At 42.7% G+C, this 26,980-nt stretch overlaps 1 protein-coding gene across 8 annotated transcripts in view; it reads left to right on the top strand.

Annotated features, from left to right (window-relative positions):
• The window catches only part of EPHA5 (EPH receptor A5), a 226,803-nt gene that overhangs the window by 41,418 nt on the left and 158,405 nt on the right, over positions 1-26,980 (top strand). For all 8 annotated transcript variants that reach the window (XM_063156546.1, XM_063156548.1, XM_063156547.1 and 5 more), the window contains exon 3: positions 1,999-2,662. In XM_063156546.1, coding sequence (XP_063012616.1) covers positions 1,999-2,662 — 664 coding nt within the window. The remainder of the gene's footprint in view (positions 1-1,998; positions 2,663-26,980) is intronic.

Raw genomic sequence — 26,980 nt, forward strand, 5'->3', positions numbered from 1 at the left:
TCCCAGGTGTGTCCTCTCCCAGCTTCTTGTGCACCCCCAACGCCTCCTTGCTGGTGGGATGGGCTGTGAGGCAGAAAAGGCCTTGACTAGTGTAAGTGCTGCTCAGCAGTCACTGAAACATCTCTGTGTCATCAACAGTGTTTCTAGCACAATCCCAAAGGTAGCTCCATATGAGCTACTATGAAGAGGGTTATCTCTATCCTAGCTGAAACTAGACAAATTCACTTGGAAATGTATATGTACGGTATACATTATTACTCAAATTAACCATGCTAGTTGATGGATGGTGTTTTTCTGCTTCTTATTTCATATATCAGACCCTTCCTATTTACTGGAACATAGAAAATCTAGCTGCTGAATTATTCTGTGTTGCATACTTTTATTTTTTCTCAGTCACTCTCCTGGTAATAGTTAATTGCCTCTCCTAAAGTCAGGCATGAATCCTGCACAGATCTGCGTGGCTTTCACTGCAGACACATCTTTGTCCAATTCTGTGGTGCTGCCCAGTGACAATTACATCTTAATCAGGGTTGTGGCCTGTTTAAGCCCACAAGAGGTAGAAAAAAGGGTTACAAATGAAAGTCCTACTTGCCATGGAAAAAATGTCTTTGGGTTAGGTTCCTTACTTGGAAGACTGGTGGTGCATGTGGACTCTGCACATCACAATGGCGATGTCTTCCTGCATGAGTCCCCACTTTCACATCCCTGGCTAGGCAGGAGAAGAAATGTTTTTCTGATGGTGGTGTTTGTAATTCATTTCTGACTGTACCATCAGGTTACGTTCTCATGTCACTTCTTGCTGCTGTTTTACTTTAAAATGTGAGAACAACATTTCGTTTTAAAAACATATCTTGTTGTTACATTGACTCTTAGGGTGTTCTATCTCAGCTCTTCGGTAATGGCATCTGGGCTGAGAACACTCTCAACAGTATCTCAGGATGTATTTCCGCAGAAAAAGTTTGGCCTTTGGCCCTTAGAAGATATGCAGCCTGAAACAGGAGTACCTTTGAATTATGCTCTGTGCGTTTCCTTTGTGCTGCATCCTCAGCTGTGACCAGGTGTGTGCAGCAATGCTGAGCAGAGGATGGAGCAGGTGTTGGGGGGCAGATGAGTGGGTCAAAAGTAGAAGGGAACAAAACTGAAACCAGCACTGGCTCTCCTGTGTTCTTTGCTGCACTTAGATGGTTAATCTAATCTCTTAATGCAACACTATGGTCGTCAAAAGCAGAGCAAACTCTAATGTGTATCTGTGGTAGGCACAGTTGTGATGCTACTGACTCTGAGCGGCACCAGGAGAAACGTTTCTTCCAAGTGATGCCCTTCAGAGCATGGCTAAAATAAAATGAACAAACAGTTGCTGCAATTCCCACAAAACTGCAAAAAAGTTGCCTGAAGCTCTGATTAAAAACCTGTGTAGCACATAAACAGCTCAAGATGTGCAGATCTCTGTAACCTGTATTGGAAGTAATCTTCTCTTCGCATGAGCAAGAACTACCCTGACTAGTGCACTTGGGGATAGCAAAGGCTCATTTATTTAGTGTATTACTCCACTGATTTTCTGGCATGGTGTTTGGTGGGGGAGAATAGCTTGTAGAAGTGTGTTTTTCGTTATGTGGGGCAGTGATTTGAGGATGTGGTAGAAAGGAGCCTGGGGGCATGGGGACAGACGAACCGTGGATGTATTGGAAAAGCTCACAGAAATGGCCCCATCTGCTTTTGTTTTGTTTCCTAACTTAATAGTAGTGGACAAACCCAGCAATATGTTTTCCCACTTTTGAACTGTCTAAAACAAAGGGTTTTAACTAGCATCCTTTTCTATTTATAAAGGATCATTTATCTGACTTTACCAGGAATGTATCAAGCCTCTAGTACAGAAAGCTTGACAATTAAAACATTTCTTTCCCCTGCAAGTCCTGAATTCTGAAACCCAAGATGCTCTTTAGATGGGAAAGCTGAGAGTTGTGACTGTTTTAAAAAGTACTTTTCCTTTTTATACAGTGGGAAGAAATTGGCGAGGTGGATGAAAACTACGCTCCGATACACACATACCAAGTATGCAAGGTAATGGAACAGAATCAGAACAACTGGCTTCTGACCAGCTGGATCTCTAATGAGGGGGCATCCCGCATCTTCATCGAGCTCAAATTCACCCTGAGGGACTGTAACAGCCTTCCAGGAGGACTTGGGACCTGCAAGGAGACTTTCAACATGTATTACTTTGAATCCGATGATGAAGATGGGAGGAACATCAAAGAAAACCAGTACATCAAGATTGACACCATTGCTGCTGACGAGAGCTTCACAGAGTTAGACCTCGGCGACAGAGTGATGAAGCTCAACACGGAGGTGCGGGACGTTGGGCCCCTGACAAAGAAGGGATTTTACCTGGCTTTCCAGGACGTGGGCGCCTGCATTGCCCTGGTCTCCGTGCGCGTGTACTACAAGAAGTGCCCGTCGGTGATCCGCAACCTGGCGCGCTTCCCCGACACCATCACGGGGGCGGATTCCTCGCAGCTCCTGGAGGTGTCGGGTGTCTGCATCAACCACTCGGTGACCGAGGAGGCACCCAAGATGCACTGCAGTGCCGAGGGGGAATGGCTGGTGCCCATCGGGAAGTGCTTGTGCAAGGCAGGCTATGAGGAGAAGAACAACACCTGCCAAGGTAAGGGTTCGCAGGGAGGGCGCTGTGCTGAGCTTCCAAGAGGGTGGGCAGCTGGGCTTTCTTCTCTTCCATGGCTTTTGTGCCTGGTTCAGTTGGCAGTGGTGGATCAGGTTCTCACTTCCACTGAGGTCCTTTGAGTAAGAGTTGCAGCAGGAAGACAGAGGCCTGGGCTGGATGTCATGGCACTTGACACCCCATGTGCAGGTGCTTCTAGTGCTGCCAACAAGGAGAATCTGGCATTCTTCTATTATCTTTGGAGAACTGTACTATTGGGTCCACGAGGCAATTGTAGTCTTATGTGTTATTTAGAGATTTATGTTATTTTTCCTCAGTATCAGGTTTTCCTTATGAGTCTTAGAAGCCCGGTTTCTTTATTTTCTGGACTGTACCCGGGAATGTTTGAAGTTAATCTCTCTATAGAAGATGCATTTTGTTTTTGCATTTGGAGGAGTGTGTTTTTCTGTCTTTATCACTCTATGGGGGGCTGGGTATTTGATGTGGTGTGAGTTGATTGATTTTCCTCTCTGGTAAATAATTTAATACAAAGCTGCTTGGTTGTTCAGAGTTAAACTTAATGCCCCACTGATAAAAATGCTTCCATATGTGCTGAAGTTTTCCCACAAGTAGATGGCTGAAGTTCCCCGATTGCTGGTCAGCATAGTCTCCTGAATCATCAGAGGCCTTGTGCAAGAGATCTAGGGTATCTAAAGCTCAAGACTTAAAAAAGAATATTTACAAAGAACAACAGTGTACTCTGAGTGTACAATATCATTTTGTGGTTTGCTGTATTACATGCTTATTTATAAAATTTGCCCTTCTGTTGTAAAAATGTAGCAGGTAGCCCAAAACTAATTTGCTTGCAAAAGAGAAGGTAAACAATGATATCAATACAGTTTGCTCTTTGCAAAATTAATACGTATTGGTTATCGGTTCTATCTCAATTGGCTTGTCTTTGCAGACACTTAATAATGGATTGTAATAGATACTGTGGGGAAGGCAGAGGAATTCCACTTCAGCTGAAGTATGTGTTGCATTTTCTCTTCACCTCACTCCAGACACTGATTATTGTTTGTAGTGCAGTACAAAGAATAGATCAGTGCATATCCACAGCAAACTGTGGTCTTGATCCTTTAGTCCTTGGTCACAAGCTTGTGACCCTGAAGATAGTTCAAATCTCTTCAAAGGTTGACATGGAGAGAAAATGTAATGTTTGAGAGAAATGTTTGTGTTGGAGAAACCTCTACTAAACAGCATGTGGAGTGGTATTTTTGACCAGAATAGTATCCTTTTTCGACAGATGTAGTCAATGAAGCAAAATCTGTCTTGATTTTGCTTTTCCTGTGCTAATAAAGATATTTCTCCTTTTGGGGGGGGAGAAGAGACTGACTCCATGTTTGATACTGTACAATGGAGGAGCTAAGATCAACATTATTCCAAGTTGAGGAAATACAGACTGCCACAGACGAGGGATGTTGGTTGATAGATCAGCAAGGCTTTGCTTAATTATGGCAGAAAATACCACGTCACAAAATGACAAGACATAGATCTGGTGCTAGGTCTAGAATTTTTGGAGGAAAGGAGTCCTCTATTAGTCACCCTTCAAGTCCTGTCCTTTGATGCTACATTTCTCAAAGCACACTTAGAGGTCTCATAAGAAAAAAACAAAAACCAAAAAAAACCCAACCAAAAAAATAGCCCACTCCCCCCCAAAAAAACACTATTAAAAAAACGGACTATGAACCAAAACAGCAAAATCAAAAAAATACAGATTTAAACCAGAAACCTGAGACTATCATTGAAGAAGCTGGGCTGCCTGTAGAAGGATTGCAGTGTTGAGATGGCAGTCTGGGGTGTGCTTTCAGAAGACCTTAGTGATTAAAGGTTGTGCTTTCCGGTTTTGGGTCTAGGTTGGCTTTTCTTTTAATTTGTTTTTCTTAAGAGGGCAGTATGTGGCCTCTCAATTTATGACTGTGTTGGGTAGGACTGTGATCATAATTAAGAAGTGTAAAGATGCTTTGTGGTGGTTTATCTCTGCTCTGTTCCTAAGGTATATTCACATAAACTGCTCTTTATCTCACCTACAGACATTGCTCTAGAGGTGTTAAAACCAGTAATTTTTTTTTTGTGTGTGTGTGGGGTAGCCCTAAATTCCATCACCAAATCAATGGGACTTGAGTGCCCATGGCAAGTTCTGTTTGAGGGCCCCATTTGGATGTCCTGTGTTTACCCCAGGTCATTGTGCCAAGCTTTCCCTGCTGCTTGGCTCCAGGATGCTCTGTTGATAGCAGGCATTCAGCCTCAGGCAGTTCAGGAGGTCTGTATCCAGCATGTATGGGAGTTCATGTTGATATCCCATGTGAGTAAAACACTTTCTGGTTTGGTTATTGTTACATTCGCAAAGATGAGACTGTCTTCTAGGGCAGTGAAGTTAAACTCTGCATCCCTGAGCAGAGTAAGTAACACCAAGAAAGGTCCTATGTATTTGTAAACGCTCAACTTTTTTTTTCACAGTCTGATTGATGCTAAGGAAATGCACTCCATGCTCCTGGCTGACATAATGGTGGTCTTGGCACTCTGCTGTGTAGCTTTCACAAACACCTAAATAACTTCTGACCTTTGGTTTGTAAATCACTTGGGTGCATCTTGCAAGCGGTCTCCCAGTTTGCTTTCACTCAGTAAGCAGCTTTTTCATCACTGTGTTTTGGGAAACATTTTCAACCCAGAAGAAACAAACCCTGGCTTTGTTTATTAAAATTTCTCCTGCAAAGATGACATTTTCCAATCCCTAGTGTCACGTCTGGACAGAGCACACTACGCTCTTTTATTAGAGGTGATGTAAATCCCAGTCATCCTCACAAACATATGGGAACTATTGAAATCCCTTCTGCCTACAAATCATTAATTGGCAATGATGTTCTGAATTCATCATCTTGTCAGCAGGGTTCCTGTTTGAAGAAGGCACTGACAGTAACAGCTGAGCAATTTCTCTCACTGGGGACTCTGAGGTTGTAAATATGACATGGTCTAATCTCCTTATATAATGTGCTCACTCTGTCAATTAGTATAGGCAGCTAGGTAGTAGTTACTGTAAAAAACTCAAACTATTTGGATTTTTACACCTCTTGGCAACATGGCATATTTATCAGCAACTGCTAGGGACAGCTAGAGGTAAATTGTGACTGTGTTAGGACATGCTTGTAAAGGACCAGTGTTGAGGGTTCATTATTCACAGGAATATATTGCTGTGCTAGTTAATAAGAGAAATTTAAGCAGTTGCTCTGTGAATTTCTATGCTGGTTTCCAGTGGTGGTTTGGTAGCACTAAAGGACTGATGGTTATGGGCTTTGCCTCAGTTCAGATGGTGCTTTCTGAATGGACCCTTGAGGAAAATGCCTGCTTTAAAGTCTGCTTGGCCAGTTTCATGTTTCCTAATGGTGGTCTCTGCCCTAGCAGGCAAGGCTCAACCAAAGGTGAGGGACAGATCCAAAAATGCTGTAAAAGTTGGTGTAGTGCCACTGACATTTCTCCCTTTACCCATTTAGGGGTTTGAAAAAAAAAAATATCTGCCCAAACTCTGCTTTCCTCTTCCTGCACTGGCATAGGTGAGTTTTGTTGTAACTTTAGTTTTAGTTGCTTACTGTAAATATCAGCACTCAAACCATTGGGGTTTGTGTAGGAAATTAATAGTGTGACAAGGGCACCTTCTGGCACTTCTCTTTGCATTCATCCTCACCTTCAGCCCAATATGTTTTCAGTGAGCAGCAAGAAGTATTTATTTTTATGCCTTTAAAGACAGCAACTGGAAGAGAGGGGATGTTGACATGTTAAGCTAATGAAAGCCAAAAACATCTGCAGTGGTGAGGTCCTGGTAGTGTCCAGTGGGCTGCAAATGTAATTGATTTTGCAGAGCCTGATCTTTTTTCAGAGCTGAAGCACAAATAAATTAAATATTTGAGTAAAGAAAAAACGGAAGAAAAGAAAACTCTGCAGAAGGAGAACCAAAGTGAAAAGGTGAGTAATGAGGTCAGGAGGTCATGACACTCTCCTTTCCAAGAATCAGTGCATGCTGCCACTTGAAGAGACATCAAAAAGAGTACTGCTGGTTTTAGCTAGCTTGCAGGTATACAGACAAGCCTAAAGATGTTAGAGGTGGACAAAATAATGGGGGAAAACTCAGTGATATCTTTCTTCACCCTTGATGTCTTCTGAGGAAGAACATTGAAACTGAGGGCTGGAGGAAAGGTGGGTTGGGGTATAGTGTGTGGTTTTGGAAAGGAGCTGCTAGCAGAAAAAATACCTGGATTCTTTTTTTTTTTGCTAAAACCTGTCTAGAATGTTCAAGTCCTTCTGCTGTCTTAAATATTGATGTTTGTTTGATTATTTTTCCCTTAATCAACTTTGCTGAACATACCTCAATGCATTTACAAAACCATATTTATTTTTGCTGATTGTTCATTACTTGTGTTGTGATTTAGCTGAGCCCTTGCCAAGAGAAATGAGTTTCTTACAGAAAACAAGGGCTGCAGAAAAATGTTGTGTTCACAGGTCATTTATTTTGGACTTAATTAAAACTAATTGACACCTAGCTTATGTAGTTTAGAAGTTTACCTGCTGAATCAGTTCCTGGATGATTTTGTTGCTGGCTGATTGGGGGTGAAGCAGAGCTCCTCATCTTCCTCCAAAAGCAGAGCAATCAGTGCAGGCTGTTTGAAGGCACTTTCCCAGAGCAGTGATTGCCATCCCGTTGATGCGCCACTCGAAGGACACTCAGAGGCAATTGTTTATTTACAATTAACAGGAGGCTGTGCAGGAGCCAGCAGGCACAGGTAGTGACCCTTGGCTGGTGAGGAGCAGAAGGTACCAGCTGTGGAGGGCTGGGAGACAACTGAGGACTTAAAATGGAGTGATGGCAGAGCCATGCTTTACAACTCTTGTGTTTCTGAGTCTGCACAGCAGCTATCCCAGAGACCTGATGTGAATAAAAGAGACAGCTGATACCACAATAAAGAAAACCCTGTGTATTTGCATATTATGTGTGGTTTTCTCAGGTGACACAGTGCAGAACCTCAGCCATTGTCTTCCCTATCCCCTTATTTCTAGAAATGGAAACATGCTGCTGCACGGGTAATCTTATTTTGAAACTTGGTCTTTTGCTCCAGAGCAGACAGTGTTTCTGGTTTTACGCCTGATAGACCTGCAGTAGGGGGGCAACTTTTCTTCAGTCCATTCCACAACTTGCCTGCCTCTCTGCCACATGTTGGCTGAATTCTCTCTCTTCCCCCCTCTCCTCCTTGTTACCTATGCTGGAAAGGCAGCATACTGCTAAATCCTGCCTGTCTTGTGGGAGACTTCCCAGCTGGGACTCAGGTGGATAAGGCAAGTGTGCTTTTACCTTTGCAGGGGAGTGGAAAGCAAGCAAAGTCCAGGGATAATAAAAAGAAAGGAAAAAAAATCTCTTTTTAATTGTTCTACTGGGAGGTGATTACATGGCAAGAAAAACAGTGATGGAAATATTTGGTATATGGAGAATACTAAATCTGGAAGTACAGTTGCCCCTCCAGGGAGTTCTTTGCCCATCATTCATACTTCTTGTGCGTTTTTCTGATTAAAACCAAATTGGCTGGGAATATAGCATGCTAGGTGTTTATATAATTATGAACTGAAGTACCTAGTTAATTTTAATTAGTCACAAACCCAACCAGTGTCAGAATAGCTGAATTTTTGGCCACACAACGTGTATTCTCTTTTCAAATGTAAAGAAAGTCACTTGAATGCAAAATGCAGTTGTCACTGAAGGGAGAATGGGCTTCATTCTGTAGAGAGGTGTGTGCATATATATATTTAGGTGTTTTGTTCTGCAGCTGAAATAATTAACAAGAGCAGGGAAATGTTTTGCACAGATCAAAACTGTGTTGCAGCAGGACTGATTAAATATTACTGTCTTTGTTTTGGTTTGTGTGGGTATATTTGCCCTCCTTTTCGTAGGAGGCACGGTGTCCATCTATGTGCAATGGTTTGTGCTTTACTAATGAGCTGTAACTTTCTGCACTACCTGGTATACTCATAACCCCAAGGACTGAAGATCTTTTCCTTGTTCTGCAGCGATGCTTTCAGGCTGCTGCTTTGACCAGCTTAACCTTCCTGCTCCTTGCAGTCTGGCTGCTGTGCACTCACCTTTCAGAAGGACAGTTAAGAAGTACTTTATTCCCTTCACCAAGTGTAGATTGAGCAAACAAAATAAGGTTAGAAATGGTTTCAGAGGTGTAAACTGTGAAGGTCATGTTTGCTTCTTAACCATAAGATATTTTGGGACAGATCTTAGGGTATGCTTTTTAGTCTGGTCCTAGATAACTAAATTATATTTACTTGAGTGCTGCCTTTGTTTGGTTTTATCATTCCTGAAGATACTGTATCCATTGGTAGATTAGGGAATTTGTTAGAGGTGTTGTAGGACAAAAGGAGTGTTGGCCATGGTGTGGTTAGATTCCTTTGATTGCCAGCTTTGATTTTGAATGGCTTGGAAACAGCTTACTTATTAATTGTGGTTTTTTGAAACAATTAAGGACTCTGGAAAACCACTACGGATAAAGTGCATGAATGCTTGTTGGCAACGCAGTGAATTTAATTGCCTTGATTTAAGATACAGCTGTGCCCAGCTGCCCACTCTGTCCCAGCACTGGAAGCTGCTGCTGGCTCTGTAAAACTGGATCGCTTGCCCATGACTGATGTGATCAGTGGAGTGCTTGTCCTGATGTCCTGGCCTGGGGGCACTCTCCCTAGATGGTGATCTGTGGCAGAAGGGTCTGCAACCACTTGAACTGCCAAGGGTCTGCTAGAGCTCGTTTGTCAGAACCCTCATTCCACCTAATTTATATGGGGCATTAAAATGAAGTGGTACTATTGTTTTGCTCATAATTTGGGTTTTCGGTTTTGTATTTCTCATTTAGAAACACTTAGCAGTAGTTAATGATGTGTTGACATTTCAATAATAAGCTTTCCTCTCTGCACGCTTTACAACTTGACCATTTTCACTTGCTCTGGGTTAAAACTGAGGTTGAAATCCAGGCTCCACAAAAGCAGGCTACAATTGTGCCTTGTATGGACAGATTCACAGCTTATATTTTATTTTATTTCTTTAGCTGAATAAACTTGTATCCTTTACAAGGTAAGTGTTCAGTAGAATGAAGTAAGAGCAATGAAACTGCAATATGTATATCTGTAGAAAGAGTTGAATCTGCTCTTCATGATAAAAGATATACCCATTCATTTTGCTGGAAGATTGTTCATTTTTTGTCACTGAAGAAGTTAATATATGTATGAACAACATAGGGTTAAGATTGTATTGAACATGGTTCTGATGAGCTTCCATTTTTGATTTCCCTCAGGGTGGTTAAGAGGTTTTTAATACTGGAGCAAACTCAGAGGGGTAGGCGTTACATAAACCCCAAAATGTATACACAAAACAGATTAGAGAAAAAAAACGAAACAAACCAAGACAAAAGAGGCAATTCAAGGCTTGTGGATGTCCCTTATTTCTTTCATACACCTGTCTTTATAAATTTATGTCCTTAAAAATACCGCTGAAGTTTGAAGAACTGGGATTTGAGATGACAACTTTCTTCTCACTGTAAATGACAGTCGATCAATTTAATGCCAAGAAAAATTCTACTTCCCTTCTCCTGAAAACTCTGGCTTTAAGAGCCACAGTAAGTGGCAGTATCAGGACAAGCTCCCTGGCTGGGGGGTTTGAAAGAAGACTATCCCTGCCTGCATGCCTCCTCATGCCGCCCACAGCTACTTTCCTGGAAGCAGGATGGGTGGGAGAGGATGCACATCAGCAGAGCACCTTCATCTGCATCCTCATGCTCCTCACAGAGCCCGCTGTGGCAGTGATGGTGTGGGCTCAGCCTCCCTGACAGGTTTGCCTGGCCAGTGTGGCACTGGGGTGGTGCTGGCTTGAGATGTCACCCATTCTTGCGGTGACACTTGGAGGGGTATCCTGAGCCAAGTCCTCACAGGAGGCTTTGACCAGCTTATGAGTAGTTTTGCTGCCACTTGAGAAGTGGGTTTTTTCACTGTGAGGAAAGAAACAGTTAATGCAGACTATTAAAACACCTTCCAGGTCATGTGGAGGGCTTTCCTCTGTTGGATCTATAACTACCAACTTTGTGAAATAGGTCAGAGTCACTATTCCTGGTTTTACAAACAACAGCCTTGGGCTGGAGACTCAGTTATTCAATGCCTTTCAGAGACTAGAGCCTGAACCAGGATTTTGGGTATCAGTGCTGTGCTTGATCTCATGTGCTCTTTTCATGCCCTTAGACTAACCTAAAGCCCTTTTAAGATCATTCCTCTCCAGGTGGATTCATTGGGAAATAACAATGAAATTAACATTCCTCTAGAGATGGAATTTGGACAGAAATTGTCATTTCAAAAGGCTTGCTTTTGTACCTCAGTTAGGTGCTTTCTTTCACAAAACCACTCGGCCTGGAGGTGCACTTTCTGAACAGGACTCTCACATCACCTAGATGCTCTGCCTAGTGTGGCAGCTGTGCCAAGGAATCCATCTCTACTCAAGGGTTCATTTCACTGCCAAAACATCAGCATTACTGACTACCAGACATTCTGCATGTATATAAAAAAGCATCCCTGCCCCAGCAGACTGTCCAGTCCCTCTGCATGTGTGTGACTGGTATTACTGCAATAAAGGGAGCCTGTCTAGGGAGCCAACGTGATCTTTGTTGAACTCCAAGTGATGGTTGCTACCCAGGTGAAATCACTGTCTCCTGCCTGGGCTGGGAGTTACTCTGGTACAGCACTAATTCCACAAATAACACATTAGAGGGCTTACACCAGATTGGGCAGTCTGTCATCCCATTGCAGTGGTGACAGGGGTCACAGTGCTGCCTTCGAAATCTGCCTGGAAAGGAAGGTTTTTAATTACTGCAGAGCATGGGGAATGTGCTAATTTGTAATTTGGTGGAAGCAACCTGCAGTCTGCAGCTTCCCAGCTCCAAACTGCTTCTCAGAGAGCTTGCAGCCCAGGCAGTAATAGAGCTAGGAGTGTGGGCTTCACCACTGCTGGGGCTCTGGCAGGTTCAAGAAGCGACAGCAATGTTGGAATCTTGGGACAGGAGCCAGTGTTTTATTAGTATAAATCCAAGGCAATTGGGCATGTTAATTACTGGAAGAAATTCACAGCAGGGAGGAAGAGGTCCAGGATGATGGGGAGATGCCATATATAATTGCCAAGGTCCACAGATGCCCTGTGCTGCTGGGATTTCCCGCATTGCAATGCTTGACTGGCAGCTGATTGAGTGTTGTCATTGCAGGCTGCAATGTCTAGAGCAAAGTGCCTGCAGAGGGAATATGAGGCAAAAATAGCTTAAGGCTCACAGAGTACTGTAGCAAAAGTAATCATGGGATCCTCCAGTACCAAGTCAGATGTTGGTCAGGGCATTTGTAGGCACATGAGTGTGCTGGTAAGGGGTAAGCAGAAAGGTGATGTGATTTTACTCTTCCTGTTCTGCCTGATTTTGAGTCTGCTTTTTGCTTGAGCAATTGATGCTCTTTTACTGCCAGAGCAGATGATCAGCAAGAGACTCTTTATAGAAGTGAAACGCCACAAACCTATGAAGAAAAAGGCAGGTGTCTGTCTTGCAAAATAATATTTCCCTCTCTGCCCATCTGATGTCCTCAGTCAGGCTCGGATAAAAGCTTTTTTCCCCTCCCTGGGCACAAGACTGGTCCATATTATTTATTTATTTGTAATTTTTTTTAGAAGAGCTTTTACATTATTTTTCTTTGCTTTCACAGTTCAAGCATGATTTAATGTGTCAAAACTAGTTTGCTTAGCTGGCCTTGATTATCTTGCATACTTCCACTAAAACAGGGCAGTCATCCTTCCAGGCACTGCTGCTGCCCAGACAAATGAAGTGTCACAGCAGCTAGGACCTGCTCTTGTGTTGTGACAGCAGCAGCATCCTTCAACAAAGCCGTCAGCAGGGAATTTAGACAGGGATAATGCCTACAGATATGGCTTGGGTCAGGGCAGCGTGGGCCCACACAGGCAGATGTGGAGACACGCTTATGCTCGGGAGACTTCATCGATCATTCATGTGCACAGGCGTTCTGGTCCAGACTGAGAGTCTAGCTAGTACCAGAGAGTGAAAGAAACCATCCTGTTGGTGCCTGCACTAGTGAGCCTGGCAGGAATAACACTGAGAGACCTTGCTGCAGGGTAGTGCTGCCAGACTGATACATCTGGTTGCAGGTTTCCTGGCAGAAATGAATTGCAGCGTGATCTTTTGCATTTTGTAGTCAGTGGGGATTTTATCATTGATTTTGGTGGGAGGGAGATGATAATCCTTTATGATATGTTAAACTAAATTATTTCCTGGCCTAGATCTTTATTAAGTGTCATGCTGACTGCCAGCAGAACACAGCCTATAGGAAGGAAATTTAGTTCATGATAATTGGTATAACTCAGAACTATTTGTCAGCAAGTGGTCTGATCCTGATCTCCTCCAAGCTTCCCAAATATCAGTTTCTGTCATTTTGTGGTTGTCTTTTTATCATGTAATGCAGGAGGACACAGGCTGAAGTTCATCCACTGGTTTCTGCACTCTTCTCCATTGAGGAGAGTAAGGAAGAAATTTTGAGTTACTTCTCACTCTAATTAGTTTAAAATGGCATAGCGGCCCTTGAGCCTGGCTGCAGGACATGGTGCATTGTAGGAAGCCTTCCCTAAGGTGCTGCTGTGTGCTCGACTGAGCAAGAGCTCTGCACTTGGCATCCTCATCATTGATGTCTTCAGGCTCTTGTCTCCTGGATGCATCAGTAACACTCAGCAGTCAGGTCAGACATCTCCTGGTGCTTTTTTGCTGGGGTGTGTGGGATGGCTGCCAGCTAGAAATCTGGTGCTCAGGGTCTAGTGGAATCGTTGTGTGAGTCTGTTATTGATGGGGCTCTGACCGTGGCTAATGGCATTGACGAGCTGTGTCATCCTGATGGTGAAGGCATTGGGTCATGCATGGCTCTGAAATGCAGCATGTTAAGTGCACTGGTAGATGGGGGGAAGTGCTCCCTGCCAAATCCTGCCCTTCTGAAATATTGTGGGACTGTTTGATTTGATTGGATTGCCTCTTCTTTTCTCCTGTTTTGTTTCTTTGGGTCGAGTTTTGTTTGGGGTGGTTTTGTTTGTTTGTTTTTTTTTGGTTTTTTTGTTGTAGTTTTCATTTTTTGTTGTCTTTTTCCCAATAAAAGACTATGCTAGATCAGACCTTGGTGTGTAAAACACTGGCCAGTGTTGTCTGGCAGCTTGATTCCATGACTCTGTAAACTGACACAAAAAGTGTTTATTGTTAATCAAGATCCCTGTGCATGACTCCTTCTGTGTCTTCAGCCATTCAGATATGTGCAAGTCATTTTGCTGTACTTTGTGGGCACTGTGCACAGAACTAAAAATACAATGCCTCCAATGTGGCATCTGTGTTCAATACCTTGTGAAGCTCTGTGCTAAGAAGAAAAATGAGTATTTTACAAAAAAAGACAAACTAGCCCAAACTAGAATGAATGTTTTCAGTTGAAAGCATTTGCTCTTAGGTTGGAAGCATAAAAGCACCAGCTTAAAGTTGTAGTGTTCATTTCCTCTGAGCTTACTGTATTTTGCCACTCAGGTTGGGAAGAAGCAGAGGCAGCCCAACAGTCACACTGCAGTTGTGTCTGTAGGACTGAGTGTGCATTGAGGGATTTAGTGAGAGGCACCTGTTAACTGCTTGTGTGCTGCTGGCAGGTGGGTGAGGGCCCATGGAAAGCCAAGCTAGAACATCTCTGGTGCTGGAGTCACCTTCAGTGTTTTGCACTGCCTACGTGCATGAAAACAGTGTGGGCTGTGAATATAGAGAAACAAAAATACTCCTGAAAGTTTATTGGGAAAAGGCTTCTGGTTTAACAATTCAAATTTTAAATGTTTCAAAGACTGATTTCTAGATGCCATTGGGAAGAGTGTCAGGCCACATTCAGATTAGCCTTATTGTTCCATAATATCTTACTGGAGTACAAGGTTAATTAGTACCATAGGCAATATGCATTATTCATCACAGCAATCAGACTTTTCTGCTATTGGTCTGTTGTATGCTGCAAATGTTTTCCCTTCCATTAACAAATTCTTGATATATAATTTTCAAATTCAATCCTGCCAAATCATATTTTTGATATCAAAATTATCTGGACACTCTGGTACCGATGAAAAAATACTTCAGGTGTCAAAAGTACTATAATTTTAATGTTTAACTCCTGGCTTGCTTGGGCATAAACCTGAAGGACCATGGGAGCTACAAGATGATTTTATTAATGCCCATCTTCAACCTGCCCCAAACTGGGGGTAGCACTGGTGACACAAGTACTGCAGTTGTTTATAGTATTGTTTTCAGTGCTATTTATCAGCAGTATTTCATTGCAGGTGTGCAGTGCTGAACTTGTGTTGCTGCTATGGTACTGTGGCTGCTTGCAATACTCCAGCATCTCAGTTTGTGACATTTGTGGCAGGGGAAGGCTCTTTGCAGCAGGGCTCCTTCAAGCAGGAGGGCTAAACATGAGGTGCTCTTGGCTCCTTTGCAGAGCCAGCGTCCCTGCCTTGCTCCAGGTTGGGTACCATGTGGGCTGCAGCTGTCAGCACTGGCTGGCAGGTTTGCACAAGGTCTAGCAAGCTGTGGTTTTCACTTGCAAGGTGTATTTTTGGTGCAGAGGGTTTGGCCTTTCTTTCTCAGTTTGAGAAACCAGCACTACCTCATCCTCAGCTGGTAGTGTGTCCACTGACAAGAGTCATGCAGGAGGAGGAGTTACACAGTGAACTGATTCATCTGATTGCTCATTTTCACCCCTGGGGTCCTGCTGCCCTCTTTGTCCAGCATTCAAGAGTCTGAGTCAATCCCATATCCGGAGATTACTGTGTTGAAGATGCCTGGCATAGCTACCGGAGCAGCACTTGGAAAACATGGTGATTCCTCTCTGCCACGACACCTACTGAAAGAATAGTATTAGTCTGAAAGGTATCTGAAACTTGTTTCACTGCTGCTTTCAAGCTCTGATGTTTCACCCTGGCTACCCTTTCTTCACACTTCTGGAAGAGTTTTCCAGCCTTCTGTCAGCTGTACACATGTGCGTTAAAGTGTGTGGGATGGGCATTAGGAGGCAAAACTGAGACACAAAACTGGGTGACTTGCTGAAGATCACGAAAACCAATTTTGATGGAGCTAGAAGGCTTAGGCTTCCTGCTTCTGCCTTCCTTGCTTCAAGATCATTAGCAATTTTTCTCATCTCTCTTGCTGTCCTGAAAAGGATTTAGGCATGAACTTCCTTTCTAACATAAGATGGGTTGGCTTCCCTGGACAGCTGGCCGTGTTTTGCAAAGTGATGTTGTGCTGTCAGGGCCCTGGGGGAGTAGCTTGAACTGACATGGCTGGAGGATAAATATGGCAGATTTCTACCTTAAATAGCCTGTGGCAACAAATCCACTGCTCAGGCAAGGAATGCTTGAGATTCTTTTGTGTTCACATCTGCAAGTAAATATTTTCCGGCACCCTGACTCACTTCCCTTCTGCCCCTCTTGTTTTGTATGTGCATTGTTCTCTCCTCCCGACTCTCCCTTTAGGAGGAGCCAGCTTAGGTGGCTGCTTTTCTGTTTGCCTCCTCCCAGCTGGCATGGAGGGGAATTCCGAGGGCAGGATTTTCACAGTGGAATGCAGAACACAATGTTTGATTTGTGTCAGATAACAGAAAAGAAACAAATGCTTTGAAAGCGAGTATCCCTGGTGTGTCCGGGGCTTTCTGGGGCAGTTTGGAAACAGCTTTTTAGGGAGAACAGGCAGGTGGATAAGTGCCCAAATTACACTTATCTGTCAAACAACTGGCAAATGTCTGTGGTCTTTGATTTAGATGCTGTTGTGATATAAACAAATGAGCAGTCACAGGACTGTAAAGCGGTGATGATGAGTATTATTCTTTTCTCCTGAATATTACCCACTGCTTTGAAACAAGTAGTTGAGATTCTTGTCAAGACCTCTGCTCTTGTGTAAAAGTGCATTTGTAGAGCAATTCTGATTGCTTCCAGTTAAAAAGGAATACACACAATGTTTCCTTAAAAGTTGGTTCTAGGCAACAGAATAATAAGTAAAACGTACATAAAGTATAATTATGTAAATCACAAAAAGTGGAATGGCTTAATCAGCTTAATCTTTAAGAGTCACATCAATAACTTATGAGCTTTGATAAATGTGCATTATATAGATCCTACTTTGTAGCGCACTGTTACGATATAATGGCAAAGGAATCTAATGTTTCAAATAATTTCTGAGGACAAACCCAAAAATTCACAGTATTCAGTGGTGTGTGAATTTTGTGTTGTGTTGTAAATCATCATGGCTAAAAGTATTAATGAGAGAAAATCTTCTGCAGATGCTGCATCTGCATCTCTGAAATAGCTTGTGGGGGCAAACACTAGACTATGTGGCTGATAAATAATAGAAGAGTTTCATTCCCTCTCCTCCTCCTCCTCTCCTTTTCCTTAGGTATACATGACATGAGCACTGCTTGGGAAAAGTGCCATTAAGTCTGTACCAGAATGGAACAAAAGCGATAGCTTTTCCAGAGAAAAATTATATTTCTGTTTTGGAGCACTGGGTCTATATGTGTGTGAGTCTGAAGGCAAGAAAAAGCTATTCATTGCCACAGCTGTCTGACACCATGAGTAAAGAAAGAACAATGAAATCAGAGAGTATGCATAGGAAGGGAAAAAGCCCATCATCTTTGCTTCAGCCACACAGATATAACCAGCCTGTTTGCCTTTTTCAGATGTCCTTAAACATGCAAACAACATGTGTACCTCCCTCCAAAGGATGGGAGGCCTGTTCCACCCAGCAGCTGCAGGTTTGGGACATGGCACACCCAGCAACCTACTGATGTGGCATTTGGCAGGCGTTGTGGATACTCTGTTGTATCTTTCCCTTGTATTTATATCTGATAAATTTATTACATCTTCTTGTTAAAGAAGGATGTGGTGCTGGTGCTAATGAAAATGACCCCATAAACTCAGGTTTATCTTCTTTTTTTTGTTGTTGTTGTTTTATTTTTTTTGTTTTGGACTCTGCTTTGATAGTTTGTTTTCTAATGGCAGCAAGAAATCAAAGTCCCCTAGATGCTTTTAAAATGACCATGTTTGGAAATATTTTGAATCTTCATTTCTTAAGAAAAAAGTATCAGGTTTTGCTGTAAATAGCTTGTTTGTGTTTTGCAAAAGGCAATAAGGAAATGTAGGTTTTCCTGGGCTTTAAAACAGCAACAACATCAATGTTAGTAGTACTAACACAAGGCTTCTTCAAACACAAGGGAGTTTTGTGGGTGATGATGAAGAAAAAAGGACTGAGCAGTCAGTCTCAGTTATGCTTCTTGTACACTTGCCTTTCTGTGGTATAATTTCCAGGGCTTTTGTCACCAGATCAGATATCTATTGTACCTTGGGGATGTCATTATCTTCATTTGGTAATGGGGAGCAAAACAAAGAAAGGAATTGCCAAAATCATGGATCATTCAGTGGAAAATCAGGCTTCCCAATCTCATAGTGTACTTTCTAAAGTGCATGCCTGTGCAGATACATGACTGCTATTCCTTCTCATTAGTGAGTGTAGGCATGTGTCTTTTGTATTTTAGCTATCTTAAGTGACTTGCTTTCCTGGCAATAGCTTCAGTGATGTGATTTGTCATTTACAGTTGAGGTTTTTTTTTTTTTCCATATATGTAGGCCAGGATTTCAACTGTAGCTCAGTCAAACACTTGATTACATTTTGTATTAGATGTTCTTACAGTCTACAGGATTTTGTCAACTAGGTTAGGAAAGCTAGAGGCAGGACAACATCATCAATATCTGAGTATTTACTTTGTTATGTCCTAGGCTATTGGAGAAATAAGAAATCTTTAAAATGTAGAAATTCCACTACAAAGTACATTACTGAGTTATCTGTATCTTCTCTCCTGGATCAGGCTGGATTAAATATTTTGCTGTTTGCTGACTTACTAAAAAGGGTAATTTGTGGCCTTTTCTGTTTTGCTGAAGCACCAGATCTGAATACATGTTCCAGTGTTTGCTTTAAAATAGCATGCCACTGTGCATGGTGTTTCTACATATTTAATTATCTCTTGAAAAGAGAGCGAAAGTGAATCCGTGCATGTTGCCTCTGTGACAACAGAACTAGAACTAGATCTCTTCCCCTCAAGTAAAAATGAAAACAAAAGCTCGTCCTGACTTAGTGCAAAGCTGGCAATCTACTGTTTAGACAAAACCTCTCAGACTTGCAGCTTCTGCAGCCAAAACATACAAGAGCAAAGTCTCCAATAAGTGATAATTAATTAGCGGGTAGAAGTGAATCCTGCTGTGAGCCTTCCGTCCCTTCAGTTAAACTGTTTTATAATGTAATGCTACCAAGATATTTCATTGTACACAGAAAAGAAAAAAATAATGAAATATACGTTCTCAAATTCCCATATGAGGCTGAGTTCCTTTCATTTATCAAGCTTGCTGGTGTGCCTCCAGAAATTTTCTCCAAAATGATGACTAGTTCTTTAATTACACTTAGATAGAGCTGTGTTTGTTGGTGGTGTTTGAAACTGCAGATTGAATTTAGTACTGTAAGTGTCATTAATCTGCTGAAATAAAAATACCGAGTTTTTAATAAGGTCTCAGTTTAATGTTTTTAAAAGCTCTGAAGAGATTTAATGCTAAAACAGCCAATATAAATCTGCTTGGCTCCTCTGTCTCTCTCAAGCATGTACCTCTTTTCAAGGGAGCTTGGCTCACACTAATTACAAAGCTGTTTATTGCCTGCATGAATTTGATGGACTCTCACTTTTATTGTTAAAAGTTGTTAACATCAGAGGTGACCAGGAAACTGATGTGGCAGAGTCTATACATGGCATTAATTGCCCTGAGTTTTCTGTAGGACCCCAGAAAAACTCCAGCCTTTCTGTTGTGCTCTAGACGCCTACAGCCTGTGTGAAAGAATTCATGGGTTTGACTCTTACTCTCTTTTAAGCCTTACCTGTGTGGTTTTGCCTCCTGTTTTGGTGGACTTGGCTATATCCTTTTTGATCTTGTCGGCAAGGGTGTATCCATGCCCCTACATGATATTGCTGGTTGCAAGGCATTGGGAGATGGAGCTTTGTAGCTGCATCAGCCTGGCACATAGAGATATCATGCAGTGCTAAATGGAGTAGAAATATGTCATTGCTTTCATGATTACAAATGTTAATTCTTAAATAAGTTCCAGTCTAATTTTTTTTCCTGTATTATTTTAGTTTTCCCTGTTTTTAGCCAAAGGTAGTTTTTATAGCAAGTAATCAAATTGATGGGTTTCAAATGAGGAAGGGAGAACATTGCTTGATGAGTGTTCTAATTTATATATATGAAACATTCATGGAAGTCTTGGTGACTCCTTTATCAAACTTTACTCATTCAACTTCTGTGGACCTGTCACCATTTATACTCAGTGCACAGCAGGTCCATCCTCCTCCTCCTCCCTTCCTTGCTAAGCTTCCTTGTATGGGAGAGCCGAGGGGACCTTGCCCCTGGAGTCAGGATGGAGCTGCCTGCGTGTCAGTGAGTGTATTTAGCCATCCTAATAGTAAATATTGTAGTTGAGAGGCAGTGGTATTCACAGGGGAGCTGTATCACTGCAGTCGCTTCAGAGCAACAAAGAGCGGAAGCTGCACCAGCCTTGAAGATGAATCAGTGCTGCGGTGATTAAAGAGATATACATTTCCCGTGCTCCGCGGAGGAGTCGGCACTGTTTTCCCCAGGGTCTGTCGTCAGTCTGTAAATAAAAGATGCTGACAGTTTCCTTGGGGAGCAGCTTAAGGACTGAGAACATCGTTTGCCATTAGATACTCCTCATTAGTCAGTGGCTGACACAGGGAAGGCTGGGTGGGGTGCTGAGCTTTGGCATTTTTCCTCTTCCTGGCATTATCACCCCTTCCCTTTCAGGGTTTGGTCCCACCATCTAGCTGACATGAGGGAATACCTGTGGATCCTAAGGTGTTTTGGGGGGTGGAGGTGAGGAGTTTCCTTGGGGACTGAGAGCTGTGTGGAGTTAGAGAAGTGCAAATAAACACTGTGTCTCCCAGCAAGGGCAGGGAGCCTGTGTGCTTGCGGGCTCGGGGCTGGCAGGGCACGGATGCTCCCGAGCACCACAGCACAGTTAATGAGCACTGCTGCTTTTTTTCCATCCGTGTGTGAGCAGCTTGGCAAGCAGGCCAGGGCAGATGAGGGGGCAGCTCAGAGCCCAGTTACTGTCCTGCTCTTTAATTATTACTGTTTCCAAATCCCTTTCAGTATTCACAGCTCAATTTATGTGCTAATTGGCCCTTTTAATAATCAAAAGACAGAGACTGCAAAAGTCGGTGTGTGCGTTCTCTCAGCAGTGCCACTGTGTAGCTGTGATAAATTATCTGTGGCAAATGTTCTGTTGCTTTGTGGTGCTTGGCCTCTGTCAACCAGCACGTTTTCTGCTGGTTCTGGTGACCTCCTCTATAAAAATTCTGGTCTGGGAAGGAAAAAACTGAGGGGAGAGTGGCTACAAAGTGCTGTGGTGCTGCTGGAGCAGAGCAATGCTGGAGAGGGGATGATGTTTCAGGGAGGTTTTCTGCTTTGGGGATGGTGATGGAGGAGTGGAGACCATGCAGCTCCTCCCCCAGATGGTGTGTGAAGAGCTCTGCACCAAAAGTGCATGTTGGACTGAATTACCCGTAGCGCCTCTTAAGGTACAAAAATAGGATTCTTCATTTTCACCACCTCCCTTGGCTTGCTGTGTCCGCCTCCTGCCCCTGTCCCCCTTGAGATCCGAGGTGGAATGAAGCTCAGCTTCCTCAGTGCCTCTGGCTCTCCTCTCTGCTGTCACACACACCACCGCGTTTTGCTGGAGCTGCTCAAAATGCAGCTATAATTGTTGAGTACATGTCTGCTCTCATTCCCTCCCACTCACCCTCTGGTACCTTGTGCCGGGCTCTGCTTTTTCCTGAAACCCCTCCAGTCATTCCTAGCATTTCCACTGCCCCTCTCCCTCTTCTCTGATGCATCAGGGTGTGTGATAAATCCCCTTCTGCACACCACAGCCCTTCCTGTGCACTTCTGAGCCCTCACCAGGGCTGAAGTTTTTCTGTGGTATCCACATCAGGAGAACCTAATGTGCTGGGATGCAGATTGCCTTTTGCCTTGGGATCAGGTTTACAGTGTCACCAGGCTCCCTGGCAAGTGGAATCAATGCCTTTTTTTTTTTTTCTTTGTTTCTTTTTTTTTTTTTTTTTTTTTTTTTTTTGTAACAGGCAGTTTTGTTCTGTGTGTGCAGGCAGAAAGGAGATGAGATACCCTTCCTGCTCCCAGCAGCATCCCAGGCAGCTTGGATGGGTGGAGTGGCAGGACTCAGCATCTGGGCACCCTCCCATGAGCAGCTAGAGTGAGTGGGACTGGAGAAAACTCCACTCTTCCAGCTGCTGAGGAGGAGGTGCATGATGATATGAGCCTCAGAGAGTGATGGAGGGAAGGGACAGCTTGAGTTGCATGAGGGATGGATTATATTATAAAGCGTGTGAGTTTGTTTTTTCAGAGCTCCTTTGCAGGTGTATGTGAGAGTGAGGAGTGTGGATGTGGTCTGGGCCTTTGACGGTGCCCTGTCTTCTGCTTTTTTACAGAAGATGTCGCTTGTAATTTTTCCTGGAGTTGAGGAAGTATCCGTTTGTACCCTTGAAAAAGTCAGCCTCTTGGAGGAAGCTATTTTTGCTGGTGCCTGGGCTTCGGGAAATATTACCAGGTTGCTTGCAAGATTGTAACAAACTTTTCACTTACTGGGTGTTCTCCTTCCAGTGATAACTGGTCAGTCTCTGAGGCCAACCCGTTTAGAGAGAAGTTAAACATATTTTGTGCATTAATTTATTTTTAATCAGTTCTTTCATGTCATCAGCAAGAGACCTTCACCTTGAAAGAAATACACAAACCTTCTTTTCACCTTTCACAGCAATAAAATTGGTAAAACAGCCTTGAAGTAGAAACTGTTTTCCTTATTTCTTGGTAAGTTTGTGGAAAGGAAAGGGAAGGCTATCTGATTTGTTAACAAGGCTTGGAAAACTCCCTTGGGAGATGTTGGTATCCATTATGACTGTGAGTCAGTGCAAAAAGAAGAGTCTGCGAAATAACCAGATCCACCTAGTGCATTGAAAACAACAGTCATGATAGTGCTTTGAATAATACACTACTGCAGGATCCTGCTGGAGGTGAAATAAGATATAACACAGGAGAATCAAGAGTAAGTGTTGAAAACCAGGAGGTTGCTAGGTGCAGTGTATAATTACTTTAAAATATCTTTGAGTTTATCTTCTCTGCAGGCTTTGATTGACCAGAATTTTCTGGTCTATTTTTAAAAGCAGTAATTTTTTTTTCTTTGTTTTCATGGAAAATAACAAACTGAATACAGGCTGATTTGTTTCAAGAAAGCCTACCTTATTAACTAGGGACATAAAGAATTCATGCTGAAAATGTTATAAGCCTGAGTTACATATAGCTTGCAGTTTTTGTGTTAACCCATGCTCTGGCTTTATCTTTTTTCTGGTCAAAGGGATGTTGGCAGGAGGGGAAGATGTTCACATCCCTAAAAATATGTGTGGTGCTTAGTAGAGCAAACCTGATAAATTTTTAACAAGAAGTATTTGTCAAAAGTGGTCAGTAAACGCATAGTTCAGTGGGTTTTTCCAGTCTCCCTGGAGGAAGGTGGACGTAGTGACTGGGGAAGGGTTGGTGTGTGGGTCAAGCAGCCAAAAGGGAGACAGCAACATCCATGCTTGGTGAGAGACATGACTCCAGACATGGGCTTAGACATGTTAAATATAGGTTCATCTTAGAAAAGAGTAAGTTTTAGACTATGTATTCCTTCAGTTGAGGGGAAAAAAAGTGGGAGAATCCTTGGGATTTAGCAACTTGTGAGGCTTTTCCTCACCTAACCTTTTTATGTCAGTGGTTTCACAGAATGCAGTCTATGAAATGGTATGGTTTTAGGGGTTTGGTATTCATTTCCAGTTGATAAGTCCCAGTTTTTCTCAAGCCAAGAGTGACCAGATGTAATTACCATATGATGGCTGTATGTAGATGTGGGAGTGTGGGAAAAGAGGGAGATTTGAGGATATGTGTAGAGTATTGGCTGTGTGTTGTTGGTTCTTGCAGTTATCAGCATCACAGTATTACAAATGTATGCATGCAGAAGTTGTGCAGTTTGCTTGAAAAATCATGAATTTTAAATCCTACTTATTTATTGAATTCTTTGATTTGCCTCAGAGATTTTGAGCCTCTCGTTTTCATTTTAAATCTTTGCTTGGCAAATGCGAAGCCTGCAAAGCTAATTAGAAAAAGAAGGATGCAGATTGTGATTCAGATGGGTCATTTAATGTAAAATACAAAACAGGATGAAGAGAGTCATGTCAAGAGTGGCAGCAAAATATAAACAAACCTTTTGCAGCTGGTACCAATTGCTCAGTGCTCTAACTGAGGGGGTGGCTCCAGGAATAACTGGGTTAGGTTTTCTGATTTGAATTCTCTCCTAGGTGAGGTGAGATTAGTGTAATGAAACCCATTTGCCTTTAACGTCTCAGTGCTTTGCCTCTAATGTCTTTTTCATCAGAGGGGCAAACAGCCATACCCATCTAAACATCAGTCTTGCTGTCTATATCAGAGACTGTAATGTAAATAGGCTTTGAGAGGACTTGAAATAATAGAGGTGAGTTTTGGGAATACATACTGCTTTTATCTAGACTAAATGAATTCTCTGTTGGAAAAAAAAAAAAATGTTAGTCCCTGGTGCTGCCATTCTGTCACTTCTCCTTCCCAGCAAATTAAGATATTACCCATGATGTAGTAAATTATTTAAGATCAATACACTTGTCGAGTTCTTATCTTGTCCAGTAGGCTGAAGATGAAAAATTATGCTGCATGTTTCCAAACGAAGTGTTTCATACATGATAAATAGTCTTTAAATTGTGCCTCACAGATGACATCATACCTAATAATACATTACGGGTCTTTGTATCTATGCAGCTCCCAGGAGTCAATTATTTTGTCAGCTAGTGCTGCCTCATGAAAATAGGAGATTTTTTTTACCAGGGCCAGGTAGCTAGCCATGAAGGAGTAACTAAAGCAGATGTGGTAGTGGAAAATATGGTATTGCAAGGCCAGTGTAGGTGAAGTGAGTACTTAGATGTTGTAGAAAACCTTGAGGCTGATGCGTTTTTTTCTCTTTACCTTATTGAGAGTATCAAATGACCAAAGTGCAGAAACTAATGTTCAGCTTTAAAAACAACTGGGAGCAACTGAAATTTTCTAAATGGGGACATGCACCTCTAAGCTGAGCACAGGCCTTAATGCCTGTGAAATGATGTGCCTAGAAGGAAACTTTTAAGGTTTTTATATCTATTAAATTAGTTACTAAAGCTTTCTACATGAAACTCCAAACTCAGTCCAGGTTAGAACCTGCTTTTGAGAAGCTGAAAGCTGCCTCCTAGTTGTAGTACTATTATTTATGTGCTGAGGTACACTTCATCTATTTCAGACTGCGAGCAGTCAGTATACCTATTTATATCATGTATGGCATGTCTCATATATACTTTAACTGATTTGGCCTTGGCTTAGAAGTGTTTTTCTGATTTCTGTAAATAACAGTATGAAACATCTCATTATTTTAGGGAGTGATGAGCATTTGTGAATTATAACAATCCTGTATGGCCTTTCTTTGGAGCAGATGCAAGTCCTGACACAACTGGTAGTATTTCTTTATAGCTGTAGCTCTTTCCTGAGCTCTGATATATAAATGTTTGACCACTTTCCTCCTTTATTGAAAATTCCAGCTTTAAGACCTTATACTGGGGGAGGGGTGGTCTCTGACCAAAAGCTTCTCAAAGCTCACCGATGCCAAACCCTGGAGATGCCAGCTGTTCCAGAGGTCTGCAGCACGGTCTCTCCTGCACCATCTGCATGATGGTGCACTGCAGCTGATGGGGAGCTGCAGGCACTTCATCAGCTTGAAACCCTCTCTCTCATCAGTCTTTTATTTGGTGGGGGTTGTTTGCAAAGTTTTCTCCAAAAAGTGAACCTAGGGCTGTTTCTGCTTTTTGTGTTCTCTTGAACCTGGTAGTTAAGGTGATGGCATCCAGTGGGTATTGGGAGAATTATTTTCTTTACTTTAAATAGATTCAGAACTTACTTGAAGTCCTGAAAAAACTGATAGTGGTTGGATCTGGTACTGAGCTGGCATAGGTAAAATCATGGAATACCTATCTTTAGGTGGTAGGGTATGGCCAGCAAAAGCCCATGTAAAGAACTCTAAAATAAGAATTTCGTATGATAAACACTTCTTATTTAAGTGAGAATACCAGTTAAAAGCACTTGTGACTGTAATGACCTTAATCTCCAGATTCAGTTTACTGTATAGTGTTTAAAATGCCTAAATTATTCGTGTTTTTCACAACAAAGGATGTTGGATGCCTCAGTGATCTTGGAGGCTACCCAAATCTTAAAGCTGGTTGTGACGTGACCTAGAGAGATCCTCTGCAGTAAATTCTCTTTCTAAGAGGAACCCAGCAGGTTTTGCTGGAGCATCATGCTGGGATGAAGGAGAAGGAGAAGCATGCAGTGCTCAGTGATGCGCAGGAGGACCATAAGGTGATGGGGAGCCATGCTTGTGGCACGAGCAGCACAGGGCAATGTGGCGCTTGTGGGAGCGGGCATGACTAACCAGCAGATGCCTCTGGCCATTCCTGTGCCACAGTCTTTCCTAGTTGCTCCTGCTGTTAATTTGGAACAGCGCTGTGCTGTCTGTCTGATTTTGCTCAGAAGAACAAGCTGGTAATTGGGTTAAATTGATCTTGCAAACGGTGAGGGATGATGGCTTCTGTTCTTTGTCTTCACACCTTCACTGTCCCAAGACCTGTGTTTCTGTGACGACTTCCTGAAGCCCTGACAGCTGTCACCCAAGCTCAGTGAATTGCAGTTTTGACAGTTTTGCCTGCTCCTTAATGCTGTTGAAGGGTCCCCATGCTGATGGCTCTGCTCTTGGATGTTCTATCAGCAGTCAGCCCTATGTCCTGGAGGTGATGTGCTCCAGACAGGTTTTCCTCATTTTCTCTGGGCTTGCAGGACAGATATTGGAAGGGAAGAACCATCTGAGACTCTCTCCAGCCTTTTCCTCCAAGTCAATACTTGATGTTTTTATGGTGAAAGGACTTGGGAGTTGG

This window comes from Melospiza melodia, chromosome 5 (assembly GCF_035770615.1).
Source record: "Melospiza melodia melodia isolate bMelMel2 chromosome 5, bMelMel2.pri, whole genome shotgun sequence".
Lineage (NCBI taxonomy): Eukaryota > Metazoa > Chordata > Aves > Passeriformes > Passerellidae > Melospiza > Melospiza melodia.